Raw genomic sequence first — 17989 nt, forward strand, 5'->3', positions numbered from 1 at the left:
TCATTCTATAATTTCCAGGGCTCTCTCTGTTAGTCTTCAGCGTTCACTGAGGGCATAGTAAGGTAAAATTTAATCTCTAATTTTTCACCTTTCTGTGTTTTGTTTATTTTTGTTTAATTAGTAAATTTCTTGAAGCTTTTAACTTGCACTACTAGATTGAGGCAGCTCGAAGTGTTCTTTTTTGAAATTCATATCATTATAAAAGTGTAATCTTGGTTTAAAATTCATTTCTTTTGAGACTCAAGAGTATATAGCTATTCCATACATGATCAAATATTTGAGTTTGTTTGATTTGAGCTCTTCTTTTATTTCACTCAACACAGTTAGTACAGTGAACTTTATAGGTTTTTTCTTCAAAAATTATGCATTAAAGATACAGACACTGGTACTTAACTTTTGTTTTTCTTTGATTATGATTCTGGAAATAGACTTCAGACTTAGCAAGCAATGGCAGTTACTTTCTACGATCTCAACTCGGACATTGGTTTGAAGAAACTTGACGATTGCCTGCTCACTCGCAGTTACATTACTGGGTATATTTCTATTATGTCAAAATATCATTGAGAAGTTATGGTGGGAAATGTCATTTCCCTTTTGTTGTGCTTTTATCAGGTACCAAGCTTCAAAGGATGATATAACTGTTTATGCAGCACTTTCTAAACCACCGTCATCTGAATATGTGAACGTGTCTCGCTGGTACAACCACATTGACGCGCTTTTAAGGATTTCGTAAGTTTCTCATCTTGTAAAAAGTTCCCAGTGTTGTGTTAAATTGTGTAATAGATTTTAAATAGTTTCATTTTCCATGAAACGTTTTTGCTTACTTCTGAGCATTGCCGATTCAGTGGTGTTTCTGCAGAAGGGTCTGGTGTCATTGTAGAGGGATCTGCTCCTATTGCAACTCTTCCAGTTGATGACAAAAAGGCAAGTAGTGCTGTTCTGTGTTCATGTCATAGGCACGTGACTGCCTTTTGTATGTTTAATTAATAATTGACGATTGAACAAGCATTTTGCTTATTCCGGGTTCAGTTTTTTCCATTGCTCTGGACTCCTATTAATTTTTAGGGTAAAAGCTTGTTTAGTCCCTATATTATGAGGTTAGTGTCTATTTAGTCCCTGTATTTTTAAAAATACCTCAAAGCGTCCCTGCTACTAAATATTGACACTTATGCCATTATTTTTTATTATTTTTAACTTATTTTTACAATATTACATTTTTACAATATTACATTTTTACAATAATATTTCTTTTTTGGATATTAATAAAGAAATTAAATTATCAAATTAAACTCAAAAATAAAATAAAAACAAAAAAGGTATATATTAATTTTTGTGGAAGCTCACGTATGTCTAAAAAATTAATATCGTAAAAAATTACATTTATCAATTTTTTTAGAAAAATTAATATTTTAACTCAAGAGTGTGTTCCACAAAAATTAATATATATATTTTATTTTATTTTATTTTTTGGTGTTAAACTGGTAATTTATTTTTTTCTTTTTAATAATGTCTAAAAAAATTTATTATAATAGGGTTATTTTTTTCTTTTTAATAATGTCTAAAAAATTATTATAATAGGGCAATATTATAAAAATAAGTTAAAAGGAACAAAAGATAATGGCGAAAATGTCAATAATTTAATGGTAGGGATGATTTGAGGTATTTTTAAAAATATAAGGACTAAACGGACACTAACTTCAAAATATAGGGACTAAACGAGCTTTTACCCTAATTTTTATAATCATGGGGTTCGGATTTGGAGGCGGTTGGCTTATTTGGGAACTTATATCAATTATGCTCCTCGCTTGGTTATGAAATTTGGCTATACTTAATTCTCAGGCTGCTGCCGCTGACGATGATAATGATGATGTGGATCTGTTTGGTGAGGAGACAGAAGAGGACAAGAAGGCTGCTGAAGAACGCTCAGCTGCCATCAAAGCATCTGCAAAGAGGAAAGAATGTAAGCTTCTCTTCTTATTGACTGATTAATTTGTTTATTAACAACAGGCTCAGCTGTTTTGTGCTTAATTTTTTCTATTCTACATTTTGAATTCCCTCGTATTTCATTCTCAGCTGGCAAGTCATCAGTTCTATTGGATATAAAGCCATGGAATGATGAGACTGATATGCAAAAGCTCGAGGAAGCAGTACGCAGCATTAAGATGGAAGGGTTGCACTGGGGAGCATGCAAGTCTTTTCTATATGCACTTCAGCTATAATTTCCTTTATGTTTGATGTCAATAAATATATCTTCAATGCTTGCTGCAGCTCAAACCACCTCCTAATTAAATTTCACCTTTTCTCGATCAGAAGAATGTAATTGGACAAGCTGATATTAAACTTACAGTTTAGTTTCTGAACTTCAAGCTAACATGAACATGTTTGATGTCACAGCCAAACTTGTACCTGTTGGTTATGGCATAAAGAAGTTGCAGATAATGCTTACCATTGTGGATGATTTGGTGTCTGTTGACAATCTCATTGAGGAGCATCTGATGGCTGAGCCAATAAATGAATATGTCCAGAGCTGCGATATTGTAGCCTTCAACAAGATATGTAAGTGTATCACATATGTATATGTATGCTTGTCTATTCATTTAATTCATACACATGCCATTAGCAACCTTTCCATAAAACTTCCAATAATCCTAATCTTGGGCTCTATATTTGTCTTACTCATGTAACAGAATCCAAGAATCCTTGATGACCGGTGCTGGTGAGGTTTCCGGAGGAAGTTCTTGGTTAGCTGGTCACTGCAAAGTGGTTACTATCCTGTTTTTTGTTCCACAGCCTTTTCTTCTGTTATAATGTTTGTTCTTGGAGAGTGTTGTGTCCTATTGCTATGTTTGCAATGGAGTATTTAGAGAATTGTTCTGTACGATTAACAGAGATCCGGAATGAAAAGTAAATCAAAAGTCTCTTACAACTTTTACCAAGGTGTTCTCCTGTGCTCCTGTTAGAAGTCCTTCCTATAACAGAGGTTAATCAGTCCATTTTTTTCTGATTCTTAGATGGAAGAATCCCTAGAAGGAGACGGCTCCTCAGTGGGACCAGATGAAGAAAGCTCCCCTTACTTATTGACTTGGTGGAGTAATAAAGTAAGCGATTGATAATTGATTCTTCTTATGGAATAGTATGAGGATGATGAGCATTAATCATCCTGATTATGGCTCTGGATCAATCTGAACCTATCTATAGATTGACCCAAACATATAATCATAATTCCCAAGCAAACAAAAGAAAGCATGCCTACAAGGAATCTTTCAATTGGTATCACCAAAATTTAACAAGTTCACTAGAATGAATAGTAAGAGGATGTAGACTTTTTGCATGAACAATTTTGTACATTGCAATGCAGCACTAAAATATTTGTTCTGACTTATTCAACTCTTAAAAAAATCAAAGACATATAAAGTGTATTAATAAGTCTTGTGTAGAGAACAATACAAGTGATACTGTAATAGTGCACTTTCAGTCTTTAAATCTTACACAATCTCTTCTCATGATAGATTAATGACAACGTAAAAAACACTCTGGAGAGAGGCAAGTCCCAAAATGCACAAAAACTACGATCTTTGTCGTACAAAAAATTAGCATAGGAGATTTTAACCAGGCAACATAGTGGATCACAACCAAAGAGCTTGACCACAAAATAGCTTAATTACACATCAAGCTGTCTCCTAGGTCTACCTAATCTAATAACAGGCTCTTACTCCTTACGGTGCATGAAGTTTAGCAGAACAACTTTGTCGTATAACACCAACAAATTTTAATTCTTATGAGAATCACACCTTTTTGATAATCTGAACAACATCCTCGTCCTCGAGCTCATGCTCCTGATGAGTATAAAGCACAAATATTTCTGGTTAGATCAGCAAAGGAGGTGAAGATGAATTTAAAAAAAAAATACAATTAAAACCAAAAAACAAAGAAAAGAAGAATGAAGACAGGAACTGAGAACACGACAATCGGGCTATAGAGTCAACCTTGCCAACTCTTTGTGGCTTGTGTTTTGCGCTTGACCCCCATACCAGAGCACTGCACATCAGGTTTCCAGATCAAAGTATTTAGTGCAGTATAAAAAAAGGGACTGAAAAATGAATTCAAATTGGTTTCCAATATCCATGTTCTTCATTTCTTAAGAAATTCAAGCTTTTTGGAGCCATAAGTTTGGGAAAGAATACTCACTACTTAAATTGTTTAACCATATCTTTGTGAATTCGCTCGCAGAAATCCTCGACTGTCCTCTTTTTAGATGACAAAATCACAGGGTCTTCATAGTCCGGATTCATCCCTTTGGGCTTTGTGTATATACGAGTTAAATTAAGATATTCCCATATCTTCTCCAGCAAACCATCAAGGTTCCATTCCAGATGCGCACTGCACAGTAGTTATCACAATTTACAAAACAAATGAGCAAATAAAGCCCATGAAATCCTTGAAAGCGTGCTAACTTATAATCTTACAGCAAGAAAGCAGCAAATGTTTTCAATTTGATGCAACCATATTTTACATTAGTTCAGGAAACTCCAAATGGAATAATGGAACAGAGATCAATGACAAAAGACTTGAAACAATTATGGAAAGAGACAAATAAAAGTGGAAAGAACTTTACCTAACTGGGCAATAGTGAGGAAGCTTATCCAAAATCTCCAGCTCTTCAAGAGTAATCTGATCAATTTTGTTTATGACATAGATGCAAGGCATATATATCCTACTGCCTTCGATGACATCAATAAGGTCATCAGCTGTTGCATCGTATCTCAGAGTGATATCAGCATTATGAATTCTGTATTCACTGCATATTGCCTTCACAGTCTCAAGGTCAAGATTTGTGTTGGTAACTGTTGAGGTGAAATTGATACCTCCCTTATCTTTCTTCCTGAATGTCAGATTAGGTGGTTGTTTGTTTAACCTATTAAAAGAATACAACTTATCAAATTGATCTAAAAAATATATAATTACACAAAAGTGAGGTGGTCAAGGTTAAATTGAAAAAAATAATAATTAAACAAACTAAAAGCAAAGAGGATAAGTTCTGGAGTGTGGGAAAAAGACATCTATGTTCTCAAATGCAGATACTGTTATAAATATGACTTAAGAGGCATAAGATAGATGTTAAAAGGAATATTAAAGAAGCACGGTCCACTGGGTAGTGCTGAATAGAGTAAGCTTTAGAAAATTACACAGAGAAGAGTAGGACCAACTACTGTATGATTTATCAAATATCAAAGGAATGCTTAACGTATTGCAAATAGCAATAGAAAGTCCTTTAGGGAATTTGGTTATTAACACTTTCTAGGAAAGAAAAAAAAAAGAGAATGCCAACCAACTAAAAACAATTGGCTCACAATTTTTAAAATCAGCAGATACAAAATGTTTAAAATTTATTAGCACTAGCATCAAACTAAAAAACAACTGAACAGATGGAGGCATGAAACCAGAGAAACTATACAGTGAAATAAAGTGCAATTGATATACCAGAACACCAGCTTAGAGCATGAAAATATAACAGATACGTTCAGATTACCTAATGCCAAATCCCTCAAGCTCTTTCTCTATCAGACGCTTGTGAGTTATTGGCTTTATTGCATCAAGAACAATTAAGATACAATTGCATGTCCTAGCAGTACTGATAACCTGAATTGCAAATAAATGACTTTTCAATAAAATGATTCCCAAAGAGTAGAGCATACAAAGATGCAAATGAAACAGAAATATCCAAACTAGACAACCAGATCTGCGTACAAAACGCATAAAAGGAGAGAGGGAGGAAAAAAAAGTAATGTTAAAAATAGAACCACAAAATAGTAGACAGATAAAATTCAAAAATAGAACCACAAAATACTAGACTGATAAAATTCAATCTCATCATTATCAGTAACGACCACAATAACAAAGACAAGATTGAAAATTTTCCAGCTACAAAAAAAGCATGATGCTCGAAAGAGATTCTCCAAAATAAAAGTATACACCAAACATATTATGATTACCTGTCTTCCTCTACCCTTCCCATCCTTAGCACCCTCGATGATACCAGGAAGATCCAACAACTGCAAATCATAATAGCTGCAGCATTATATTTATCTTTAAAGAAAGAACCTATATTAGGAAGGAAGATTGAGAATCATGAGGTTATAAAATCATGAATCTAATCTAAATGTGTGAATTTATCAAATAACATTTTGACATGATGGCATGCATTATGACAAATTGCCTCTCCATTATTTTTTATCAGATTCTCAAATAAGTCAAATTTGTGAAACTTATATGATCAACATTGAACCCATATCCTATTACAAAACTTGATATATGAAACCCTATGGATCATAAATACCGATCAGTGAATTTGAATTCAATAAAAGATTCAAAATCCAAGTTCACATTCTTTCTCACACTTGCTCCCTCACACTTTTTGGTTTTTTAATAGAAATATAACACGTAGATCAACCGAAATATAACAAGTAGATCCTACACATTATGCTTGACTGAAGCTCCTCTAACTAGATACAAAAATATAACAACCTCTTGACATAACTTTCATCATTCAACTCGAAATGATAAACTAAATAGTATTTTATATTTCAGGTTGTGGCACTGCCCAAAATAAAAGTACAAATAATTAACAATACCTGAATTTTGGCACCTCTATACGTAATCACACCCGGGATACAGGTTAAAGTAGTAAATTCATATGAAGCAACCTGCAAACCAGAAAGAAGAGGAGTCACACTAAGGAAGCAGAAATTTTACAAATAAACAAGTTTCATCTCATCTTTCCCGTCCCCTTAATGCAGAACACATTAATGAGATCAAGAGGAGTCACACTAGGGAAGCATAAATTTTACAAATAAACAAGTTTCATCTCATCTTCCCCATCCCCTTAATGCAGAACACATTAATGAGACCACAAACAACAATTTCATACCTCTGAAAATGTCCCTGTTAACTTATTCAAAAGTGTAGATTTCCCAACTGAGGGGAAACCGACTAGACCAACTCTAGAATCTCCACTTTTAGTGACATCAAAACCTTCCCCACCACCACCACCACCTCCTTTGGACGTAGGTGTAAGAAGTTCCCTTCGTAGCTTTGCAAGTTTAGCCTAAAAACACAAAAATAATCACATATAGCATCGTCAAAATATAAAATTATAATGAAACAGCAAGAGGTGAGTGTGAATGATGATCAAATGAGGCTGGGACTCAGAAAGGTTAGATCATTTCTAATACATAACCAATAGTTATCATGTTAACTATCACATTTGAAAAATTATGTTTTCACAGTTCTTCAACTGAATATAAAGAAAACCAGTCTCACATTAGCCTCTAACAAGGTGATCATCAAAAGTCAACTATAACATCAAATTCAATACGTTGATCATGCCAAATAGACTTTCCTCTGGCATCCAGTTATGAGGTATAATCTTATTCCTATTTCAAAATTATTTAATGTAGGGAAGGATTGGTTCTAAAAATAAGTCATAAGATACATTAGTGAAGCAAACAAAGGTGCTAAAACTAAATTGATAGTAAAAGATAATATCCCTTCTAAATTGGCCACACACTATACTCTTCCAAATCAGAACATAAAAGTGGAATATATTCCCCTAAAATACTGGAGCAATTTTCATTGCTTATATAAGAAAAGGAAATATTTGAGATATAAAACTTCACAAACAACTCACTCTATGCAGGCAACGAGCATGATTAAACATACGTTATTTTTTAACGTTTACAAATTATTTACAAGCTTATCACAAGCTGTGAAAAGAGTGGGGATTTATCTGAAGGTTTTCAAATTATTATTTTCATGAATGATAAAAGAATCAATATTTTAAGTAATAAAAGGGGAATTTTTAAGTAATAAGGGGGGATACTTCACTAAATTGGGGGTGAGTGGAAATTCAAAAACCTAAGAGGATCTGATTGAAATTTTCCATTGCACCACACTTTGCAATTCAACAGAAAAATTCATGTACCTTGAGCAAGCCAAGATGATGCGCTGTAGCTTTGTTCTTCTGAGTCCTCGCCATCTACAACACACACAAACAAAGCCAGATGTTCATATTCTAGTCTCATATATTCAATTCTCAATTTTCACGAACATATTTTTGAGAGTTAATAAAACACAAAAACAAAAAAAAATTTGAAAAAAATAATTAGTTGAAATATCAATAAAATTAGTAAAATTCAAACGGAGTTACTTCATCTTCGATGTCCTTGATTTTCTGCATGACAGTCGCCATTGTCGCAGATGAGACAGGATTATCAAACAGGTAATCAGATCAACGGTTAACCGGCGGTTCAGATTGAGCTGTGACGATTATCTCTGCGTTAATTTGAGAAACAGAGAGAGTTTTTGAGGTAGAAGAAGAAGACGAAGGTCCTCGAAGAAAACGGCGAAGGGTTTTAATTGAAGATAAAACTCTGGGCTCAGCCCGAATTGCCCATGTCGCCCGTTGGGCCGAACGGATTACGGCCCAGTCTATTTGTTTGTTGGATGACGGTTCACTTTTTCTTTTTAACAAGAAGAAGAAGAAGAAGAAGAATAAAATCAGTAAATTGACCAAAAAAATTTTGTAATTTGAAGACTTCATATAGTATGTACAATAAGTCATGACGTAAACAATATTTCTCACATCTCGTTAATCTATTCTTTTGATACCGTTCATGAAGTATTACAAAATTGCAATTGCTTTATGTGTGTAACCAGTCGTTATAAGATTGGTAATATGGATTACCGCGAAATATAATTTTAAAAATATTTTTGGTCCTATTTAGTATTGAGTTTAAACTGTGGTTTAAAAATTAAGTTGATTTAATCTACTACTTATATGATAAAAAATTTATAAATTTTTTATAATTTTTTATCAAATCTATTAAGTCTATTTACTACATACTAATTTTTATTTTTTAATTACAATTTTTTTTTTACACCAACTGTAGTTTAGAAGTTATATCGTCTCATTTTCAAATAGGGCATTTGTCAAATAATACCTATTGTTTATCAGTTCAACATTATAAAAATGATTTTTACGATCACAGCCATATTTTGAATTAAAGCCAAAAGACTACTATCAAAGAATATCATTTATTTTGATTTTGAAACTGGTAAAATTGTTGAAGCCCGTAAGAAGAATAGAAAACTTGCTAGTTGCTAGAAAGGGAACGAGAAAATGGCTGTAATTTTCCATTCAATAGACTAGGGGCAAAAAATTCATACAATTGGATTTGGTTAAGGATGTTAGAGGCTCAAGCTACCTATATACAAAAAGGGCCTGTAGGATGTTAGAAGTCAATTCCCAGAAAATATTTCTCTCCACAGCAAGTTTGATCTTTAGCTAGTGTGTTCTTTAGAGCTTTCTTGTGGGGGTTTTCGCTGTGGTGCTTCGACTGAATGCTTCGGACTCCAGCAGCCAGTGACTAAATGTTATTCACTGAATGATGAAGATAACAGTTACCATTCTCGATGACTGTTGACAATCTCATCAAGGAACATTTTGTGTCCGAACCAATACATGAGTATGATGTACATAGCTGCATAGTGTAGCGTACAACGAGGTATGACTTCGGGATTACTGGCGACAGCTGCTGAAGAATCTTCTTGATCAATACTCAATTCTCACTGCATGCAAAGTGAAAGTTATATTTTAGAATTTCCATTTTTATTTCAAGTGTATAGTTTCCACTGTGGATTTTGTTCTCAGTGGACAGTGTCATTGCACCGACTTTGCTAGTTTCACGATGAAGAATTAGTTTTATTGCATTGCAGCTCCAGATCTAAAGTGGCAATATTTTATTTAAAGCGCAAACCATGTTTACAGATACCATTCATGAAACTCCAAATGGAATTATCACAGAAATTAATGAGAGAAGACTTTAAAAATTACCAAAGAAAAAAAAGGAGAAAATTAAAATACCACTTACCTAACTGGTAAGCAGCAATCAAAAATAATTTGATCAATCTTGTTTACGTCATATGACCTTCAAATGATATCAGCATTATGAATTGTGTTTTCTAGGCAAGACATGTATTGGTGCTTTTGAAGAGACCCCCTTATCTCTCTTCCAGAGATCAGGCACTCCTTGCTTCAACCTGTTACAAGTTAAAATCAACAAGAGGAATAAACAATAACTCAAAGGATTAAAGGAGGACCCGAAAGAAAAAAAACTATGTTCTGGAATGTGAAAAAATGAAGGGAAAACAAGTGCTAGAATGCAAATGATCTTATAGAAATACAACTTAGGAGGCATAACATGGATGTTAAAAGAAATATTCAAGAACCAAGAGAGAACATATTAATATATTCAAAAATATTTTTCTTCTTTTTCTTTACCCCATATTTTCATTGACCTTAAATTTGTTTTCATTCTCATTTCTCGAAGAATCAAGATACATAGCATATTTAATTTTCTGAAAATAAAAACCTATCTACTTACTAGCTTGGTGTTCCAATTGTAGTGAAAATAAGTCCAGTGATCTCAGAAGACTCTGTATCTCAGAAGAAAGTCTCTATCAGCAGATTCTCCCTCTCTGGGGTTTCAAACCTGAGAAGGATCCAATTCACTACTTTTACGCTTCAACTCATACAGTAACCCATGTTGCTGTAAAAAGAAGTCAACTTGCTGACAGGTAATGCACCTGAGAACTTTTTAATATTCTACACTGAATTGTCAGTAGAGTGGCCACAATGTGGATGTATTCTAGAAGCGTATTCATCTTAGCTCAAGGTTAAAACTGCTTCAAATAAGGCTTTGGTTTTTCAGTGCTATTGTCAGCAACTTGTCCTCAGTCATTCAACAGAGCGCCGAAGTATTAGGTACATAACCGACGCCCTTAATGTGAAGAATCAAATTATCCAAAATTGAATACGTTAGATCAGCTGCATGATGACTTTTGTCTCTGGCAACAAAAGCGTGGACCTCATTATTCACTTCTATCCAACTACGACCAGCTTCTTTCATTATCCCATCAAGGTCCATTTTCTTCCTCACCTGCTTGGCATCAGCCCACATACTGTTACATGCAAAAGTATTTGAAAGCAGAGTATATGAACCACTATCCATTGGATCTATAGAAATTGCCATCTCCGCTGCATATCTTCCCAGTTCAACATTGCCAAACATTCTACATGCATTGAGTAAACTCCTCCACACAACTGCTGCTGGTTTTATTGGCATTTTCTCAATAAAATCCTTTGCTTCATATAGTTTGCCCGCACGGCCTAAAAGAGAAGCCACAGATGCATAATGTTCCATCCCTGGTTCAATTCCAAACCCAGCCATTGATTGAAAGTGATCAAGTCCATCTTCTATGAGTCCTGCATGGCTACATGCTGATAGCACACCCACAAATGTGATGTAATTGGGTTCTAGTCCTTCTATTATCATTTCTCTGAACAATAAAAGGGCTTTCATGGGTTCCCCATGATGTGCATTAGTACAAATCATGGAATTCCAACAGGCAACGTCTTTCCAAGTTGTGGAACCAAAAGTTTCATAAGCATCTTCAAGGCTTCCACATTTAGCATACATATCGATAAGTGCACTTGTAATAAATGGATCAAAGTCCAGACCCAGCTTTATAAGGTGGTTATGGAACTGTTGACCATGCTTCAGACTTCCTAGGTTACTGGCTGCAGTGATTAGAGCAGCAAAAGTAAACTCGTTAGGTCTTTGTTGCGATAGGAGTAGTTCAAGATAGAGTTTGATAGCCTCTTCATTTTCCAACTGTTGAGTGTAACCCAAAAGCATGGCGTTCCATACAACAATATCTCTCTGATTCATCTCATCAAACACAAGTCTTGCGTCCTTATTACTAAAGCACTTGGAATAAGCATCTATTAGAGCACTTCCAGCAAATACATCCAAGAAGACCCCATATTTGATGATGAGACCATGAATTTGCTTGCTTGATTCCAAGGAAAAAACTGAAGATGATAATCCGAGGAGGCTAACAAAGGTCAAGAGGCCTGGGGGAACAAATCCAACCCTCATCTCATGAAAAAGATCCAATGCTTCAGATAGCTTCTCCTGTTTTGAGTATCCTTCAATCATTGCATTATATGAGACCACATTGCGATCAGCCATAACATCAAAAACTTTTCTTGCTTCAGTCAACGAATCACATTTTGCATACATATCAACCAAAGAATTTTTCACAAAATTATCTGACTCAATATTGGCCTTAAAAGAGTAAGCATGCACTTGTCTCCCTTGCTCTAGAGCCTCAACTGAACCACATGATGTGAGAACACTAGAGCAAGCAAAGTCATCAGGCTTCCATCCCGATCTTGTCATCTCTGTGAACAGTTTCATGGCTTCTCTATCAAAAGAATTTTGCATATATCCACCAATCAATGTGGTCCATGAAATAATATTTTTAACTTCAATCTCATCGAAAAGCCTTCTAGCCATTTTCACTCTACCACATTTCGAATAAAAATCCATAAGCACGTTAATAACTGAAACATCCATTCCCATTCCTCTCCTCAAAACATGAGCATGAATTTGCTTTCCTCCCCCAACAAACTGAAGCATTGAACAAGCACTCAACACACTAGAGAGCAAGTACTTATCATGAACAACATCAGTCTCCCTCATTTGATTAAATAAGTTCAATGACAAATCGCTCCTCCCACTCTTCACATACCCAGTTATAATTGTAGTCCAAGAAACGGCCGTTTTCACCATTAAACCATCAAAGACAAATTTTGCATCATCCACACTTCCATTTTTTGCATATAAATTCATCAGAGATGTACCCACATAAACATCTCGATCAAAACCGCTCTTAATAACAAAACTGTGCATTTGCTCACCCGCATTACCACCATCACCACCACCACCCAATTGCGTGCAGGCACAAATAACACTCGATAAAATGTAATCGTCAGGCCTCCCATTACCAACTTTTAAAAACCCAATAAACACCATCAAAGCTTCCTCCCCATAACCTTTTTTAGTATACATAGAAACCAACGAAGACCACGAAACTAAATTCCTCTCAGACATTGTATCAAACAACTTCCGCGCACCATCCAAATCATTAGCTTTCGAATAATTTCTCAAAAGCATGTTCGCAAGAAAAGTATCACATTGTAAGCCACTGATGACAATTTGTGCGTGAACTTGTTTGTAACACGTAATACGTTCGTTGTTGAAATTGTCAGGTAAAGGGCGTTGCAGGAACCAGGCTAACACGCTGCGTTTTGTACTGATATTGAAAGATTGAAGAGATGGGTTTCGTGGAGAAAATGTAACCGATTTCAATAAGTTGGAGGAGTTGCAATTCTTGATTTTGTGATGAGGCTTTCTCAGACTGTGAGTTAAGCGTTGGTGAACTCTCATTCTAGAGCTCCCGCACGTTCATGTTCAAATGTTGCCGCCACTGCCTTTAGCTGTTGGTAACAGAGCTGGGAGAGACCATCTCTGCATCTGTCCTAGTCCAAACTCAAATGTTAAACCTTGGGCAGAGTTTGGAGTTAACGTTTTAAGCCCATCTAACAATTATTATGAAGGGTATGTCCTTTAACACCCCGCAAAAGTACTTATAAAACCTCCATTCGGTTGAAATTACTGAACAACTAAAGGTAAGTTTTTTTTTTTAATAGAAATTCAATTAAACACTTAAATAAATTATTCTTTTAAAAAATTCTTTACACATATCTCATTTCATAATTCACATTTATGTTTTTGATTTTAATTAATTTTTTTGAAAAGATTATAGAAATATAAACAATATTATGAGAAAAAAATAATTTAAGACTTTAAGATTTATACACATTTTATAAATAAAAAATTTAAAGAAACGTTTTTTAGAGTAAAATTCTATGAAAATATGGTTATTCTAACACATGGGTTTGTGTTTTATAAATTAAATTAAGAAATATAACCGCGCTTCGCGTGACTTTGGAAAAAGAATTTAGTATTATCATTTTTTCTTACTTGCACTTGATGAAACTGGTAAAAAATATGAATTGATTTTTTTTTAAGATGAGTTAGTCTTATAAAACTGATGTTATTTATGAGAGTTAATTATTTTTTTATTAACTTTAAAAATATATATTAATGTGTATAGTGTAAGTGTACAAACCTTATACCTTTTGTAGTTATTGATAAGTTCCAAATTATATTCAACTTTCTAATCTGTTAGAACTTTTATATCTTTTTTTTTTCCAACCAGCTATAACGAACTCAATATCACCCACACCACATAAACTTCTAACAACATCTGTAATATTATGAAAAAAATAACATAAACATGTTAAAATATAAGGATCAATTATTTTTAATATACGCTTAAAGATTAACAAACATTAGTAATTAAAAAAAAACTGAGAGGAGTGTATTATTATTCACACGTGTATCAATCAAATTCGGAGATATGAATTGGAATCCATTGATTGAAATCTTAACAGTTCCTTCTTCTAACCTCTTAAGTGAAGTTATAACCAAGAAAATAATATTATACTGATTTGAAAGTGGTATGTACTCGCCAGTAGTTGAAACAACTTTCAAATTCTTGACACTATACAAAGAACCATCACTCAACATGTGCCTAAACCTTGTCACTAAATTTTTCCTGATTGTTGCATGCATTAGATTTTTCGACAAAAAGAAAATGCTACATTAAGTGTAAAACAATTGGGAAAAAAATTAAAGAAAACAATGGGAGAAAGAATTTTTATACAACCTTTTCATCAATATAAATCATGTTCACACTAATCAATTCTCCATTCTTCTTGGTATTAACAGACTTCCACACTCTACAAAGCTTAACCCTTATCATCCAACTATCTTTATCATTGTTCAACTCATGAAGAAAATAGTACTGTATGAAGCACAAAATACATATTATTGAATTTAAATAGAAAGAGGAAAAGACATGTAATCTAATAATTATTTTCTATTTTTAATATTTTGTAATGTAATTATTTTTTAATCTCAACCAATATATTAGACAATAGAGAATATAAAAAGATGAGAAATAATGATGCCACAAATCTTAAATACTTAATGTTTATAGAGTTTGAAGAAGATAAAAGGCACTAAACAAAATGTTGCATAATTAAATATGAGATTATGACATTGAAATTAGGCCCTAACGGCATTGTTGAGGGAAGATGAAGGAAAATTCCTTCCTATATTAATTAATTGATTGATATATTTTAAATCACTAAAGTTTAATTGTTGGCATAATAAAATAAATGAATGCTTTAAGACTTATAATTAATTATTATTAATGGTTACATATTGTTGAATTTAAATAGAAAGATGAAAAGACATGTAATCTTTTGTAATCTAATGATTATTTTCTATTTTTAATATTTTGTAATATAATTATTTTTTAATCTCAACTAATATATTAGATAATAGAGAATATAAGAAGATGAGAAATAGTGATGCAACATTACCTCTTATAGTCCCAGCTTTATATATATATATATATATATATATATATTTGTGTATTTAGGAAGTAAAACTTAAAAGGGGTGTTATAAGAAATTGGTGCAGACTAGAAATCCTTATCATGTTTAGATTAGTTTCCTTATTATCTAGGTTTAGGGCTTTTGTTTTCCTTTCCAATTTAGAATTTTGTTTTCCTTTTATTTCATGGTTTAGGATAATTACTACTAATATAAATAGTCATCTCTTGTAGCTTTTAAAGGCAAATTTCAATTCAATAATATTTTCAGTTTCAAAAACTTTGCATGAGTTTTTGAGTTTTGTTAATTATCGGTATTCTACGGAATCAACGAGTATTAACCCCCTTAAGTTCTCAATATTCTCTCGAATCAACGTGAATTTAAATAATTCCTTTATTCCATTATTCTCAAGAATGAACAAGATATTAGAACTTTAAACGTCTACTGCATCAAAAATTTAAGGGATGTTAAAAGCTCCACTCTATTATTAAAGGAAATCAATAGAATGTGCTTCCACTAAAAACACCAATGCTTCGAACTTAAGAGACCGTAGATATTAGGGATGGGAAAAAAAATCTTGACCTGACCTTTGACTCGATTGATCCAACCTTAATTTTTAGGACTTTGACCTAAATTTAAAGGGTCAAAGGTTGGGCTAGGGTTTAAGGAATCAAGACCTGATTACATTCAACTTAGAGCCTCACAAAAAAGTCTTAACTCAATTTTTGATCCTTAAATTAAGTTTTAAGATAAAAAAAAAATTATAGCACTAAAAAGTTAAATACACATACTACACGTGGTTACAACTCATGTTCACATTATTAATTTAGTTATTTTGTATTTTGATTTATTTAATTCTTGTTAGTTTGGTTAATTTGTTAAATTGGTTAGATGGTTACATATTATATTGTCGGTAAAGTTAAATAAGAAAATAATTTATTAAGTTCCTTACAATTAAATTCAACGTTAAAATAGTATAATAATAATGTGATATTATTAATAAAGAATGAAAAATAAGAGTTTCATTCTAATAAAATTAAAATAAAATAAAAAGTTAAAAAAATTATGATGGGATTGAATTAAGCCCGAACCTGACCTTGACCTGATAAGGATCGGGCCAAGGTTTAAGATCCTTCATTTTACTGATAAGGTTTGGTTAGGACTTGGCATGATTTGAACTCCACCCGACCTATTGCCAACCGCCAAGTCTAGCAGGCGTAAAGCACATCCATAGCCAAATAACCAATCAAGTTGCATAGCGCCTACAAGGATCATTACCATGCATATTAGATTTCAAGTCAATTCTTGATTTCAACTTTAGAGCTGTCAAGGCCGCGTTTCAAGTATACATTAGTACAAGATGATTTTCAATATCACTTAGATATCATAGGTTACATTCTTTTCGTTTGATAATATTGGCTCCTCTAACCCTTCATTTTCATCTTGCAGGACAATCGTTGAAAAAGTCAACCATTTTAAGCTCAAAGACAGAGTGCCCAATCATAAAAGCCCGAAGATTTAAGGGAATTAATTATATTATTTTACTAATTAATTGATAAATACGATATTATTTAATATTATTTTTCAAAATAAAAAATTGAAAGTGTAAACTACTATTCTTAACTTTTAATAAACTCCTAATTGTAATACAGTAGATTTGTTGGCAAAGTTTAAACAATTTTAATTGATATTTGACAACATTTTAAACAATTTATATTTGAGCTTTAAGTGGTTTAAGTTGGGTGAATATCTCGCATCCTCGATGATCACGGGGCTATGATTAGAGCCGATGGCAACGAAACCTTACACACATTAGACATACATAGAGGTTATTTCTTAAATGTTTTAAATCTAAAATTTTATTAATTTCAGACATTTTTTAAAGTTTAATTGTTTATTTTTTGGCACTTATGTTTGATTTTCAGACATTTACATTTTAATAGAAAAAGTAAAGTTTTGTGACTTTTATCTAAATGAGAAAATGTCTGAATGACAACGAAATATTATATTCTAAAAATATCTCTATAAAATAACTTAGTTTTTAAATTATAAAATTTAATCCTCTTTTTTGTTTTAATTTACAAAGATATAAATATCAAACAACCAAGTTTAAGATATTTTTTATTATAAAAACAAACAAGATGCCACTTATATTTATATATTAAAAAAAACAAGCATATTATTTAAATTTTCATATTCAAACCTATTAAGACTTTAAAAAAATTTAGATCCATTTAAATTTAAGATAAAAAAATAAACGCTACCATAGTTAAATCACCAATCACCATCATTTTTTGATTAATAATTAATGGCATCAAAAACGTATTGCAATTTTTTTATTTCTTTTAAACTATTTAATAGTTCAATATAAATTGGCTGGGGACCAAATCCTCCATAATTTGCTGTTACAAGATCTGAAGTTTAATTATAAAAGCTTTGAATTTCGCGATGAGAATTATTATTTCATGGCCAAGGTTTTAAAAAATAATTTTCGGTACAAATTGACAGTCAATAATTAATATGATCACGTGAACATCATTGATTGATGAAAATCATGCG

At 32.7% G+C, this 17989-nt stretch overlaps 3 protein-coding genes across 3 annotated transcripts; 1 reads left to right on the forward strand and 2 right to left on the reverse strand.

Annotated features, from left to right (window-relative positions):
• The first annotated feature begins 7 nt into the window (after positions 1–7).
• Positions 8–2932, forward strand: LOC18037625 (elongation factor 1-delta). Its single transcript, XM_024180264.1, has 8 exons — positions 8–62; positions 429–533; positions 613–729; positions 846–924; positions 1840–1960; positions 2074–2187; positions 2395–2556; positions 2688–2932. Coding segments are annotated over exons 2-8 (681 nt in total). The 5' UTR covers positions 8–62; positions 429–447; the 3' UTR covers positions 2690–2932.
• Positions 2933–3556: 624 nt separating this feature from the next.
• Positions 3557–8379, reverse strand: LOC18036140 (developmentally-regulated G-protein 3). The gene is made up of 10 exons (XM_006427958.2): positions 8207–8379; positions 7982–8035; positions 6929–7105; positions 6633–6704; positions 5994–6053; positions 5531–5640; positions 4616–4915; positions 4189–4380; positions 3987–4038; positions 3557–3836 (listed from the first exon to the last, which is right to left on the reverse strand). The coding sequence occupies exons 1-10, from the start codon at positions 8246–8248 to the stop codon at positions 3786–3788; spliced, it is 1110 nt and encodes a 369-aa protein (XP_006428021.1). The 5' UTR covers positions 8249–8379; the 3' UTR covers positions 3557–3785.
• A 775-nt stretch (positions 8380–9154) lies between these two features.
• Positions 9155–13492, reverse strand: LOC18037703 (pentatricopeptide repeat-containing protein At4g39530). The gene is made up of 3 exons (XM_006427959.2): positions 10443–13492; positions 9930–10098; positions 9155–9627 (listed from the first exon to the last, which is right to left on the reverse strand). Exon 1 carries the CDS (start codon positions 13350–13352, stop codon positions 10800–10802), a length of 2553 nt encoding a protein of 850 aa, XP_006428022.2. The 5' UTR covers positions 13353–13492; the 3' UTR covers positions 9155–9627; positions 9930–10098; positions 10443–10799.
• Positions 13493–17989: the final 4497 nt, after the last annotated feature.

This window comes from Citrus clementina, unplaced genomic scaffold (genome assembly GCF_000493195.1).
Source record: "Citrus clementina cultivar Clemenules unplaced genomic scaffold, Citrus_clementina_v1.0 scaffold_7, whole genome shotgun sequence".
Classification (NCBI taxonomy): domain Eukaryota; kingdom Viridiplantae; phylum Streptophyta; class Magnoliopsida; order Sapindales; family Rutaceae; genus Citrus; species Citrus x clementina.

Bases quoted from the DNA above. Each gene is read 5' to 3' on its own strand.
- LOC18037625 (XM_024180264.1), top strand. From the start codon at position 448: ATGGCAGTTACTTTCTACGATCTCAACTCGGACATTGGTTTGAAGAAA. The intron at 730-845 runs GTAAGTTTCTCA...TTGCCGATTCAG, and splicing joins GACGCGCTTTTAAGGATTTC to TGGTGTTTCTGCAGAAGGGT. The intron at 2,188-2,394 runs GCAAGTCTTTTC...TTGATGTCACAG, and splicing joins AGGGTTGCACTGGGGAGCAT to CCAAACTTGTACCTGTTGGT.
- LOC18036140 (XM_006427958.2), bottom strand. From the start codon at position 8,248: ATGGCGACTGTCATGCAGAAAATCAAGGACATCGAAGATGAA. The intron at 6,054-6,632 runs GTATTGTTAATT...TATGATTTGCAG, and splicing joins ATAGAGGTGCCAAAATTCAG to TTGTTGGATCTTCCTGGTAT. The intron at 4,381-4,615 runs GTAAAGTTCTTT...ACTACTGTGCAG, and splicing joins CCTCACTATTGCCCAGTTAG to TGCGCATCTGGAATGGAACC.
- LOC18037703 (XM_006427959.2), bottom strand. From the start codon at position 13,352: ATGAGAGTTCACCAACGCTTAACTCACAGTCTGAGAAAGCCTCATCAC.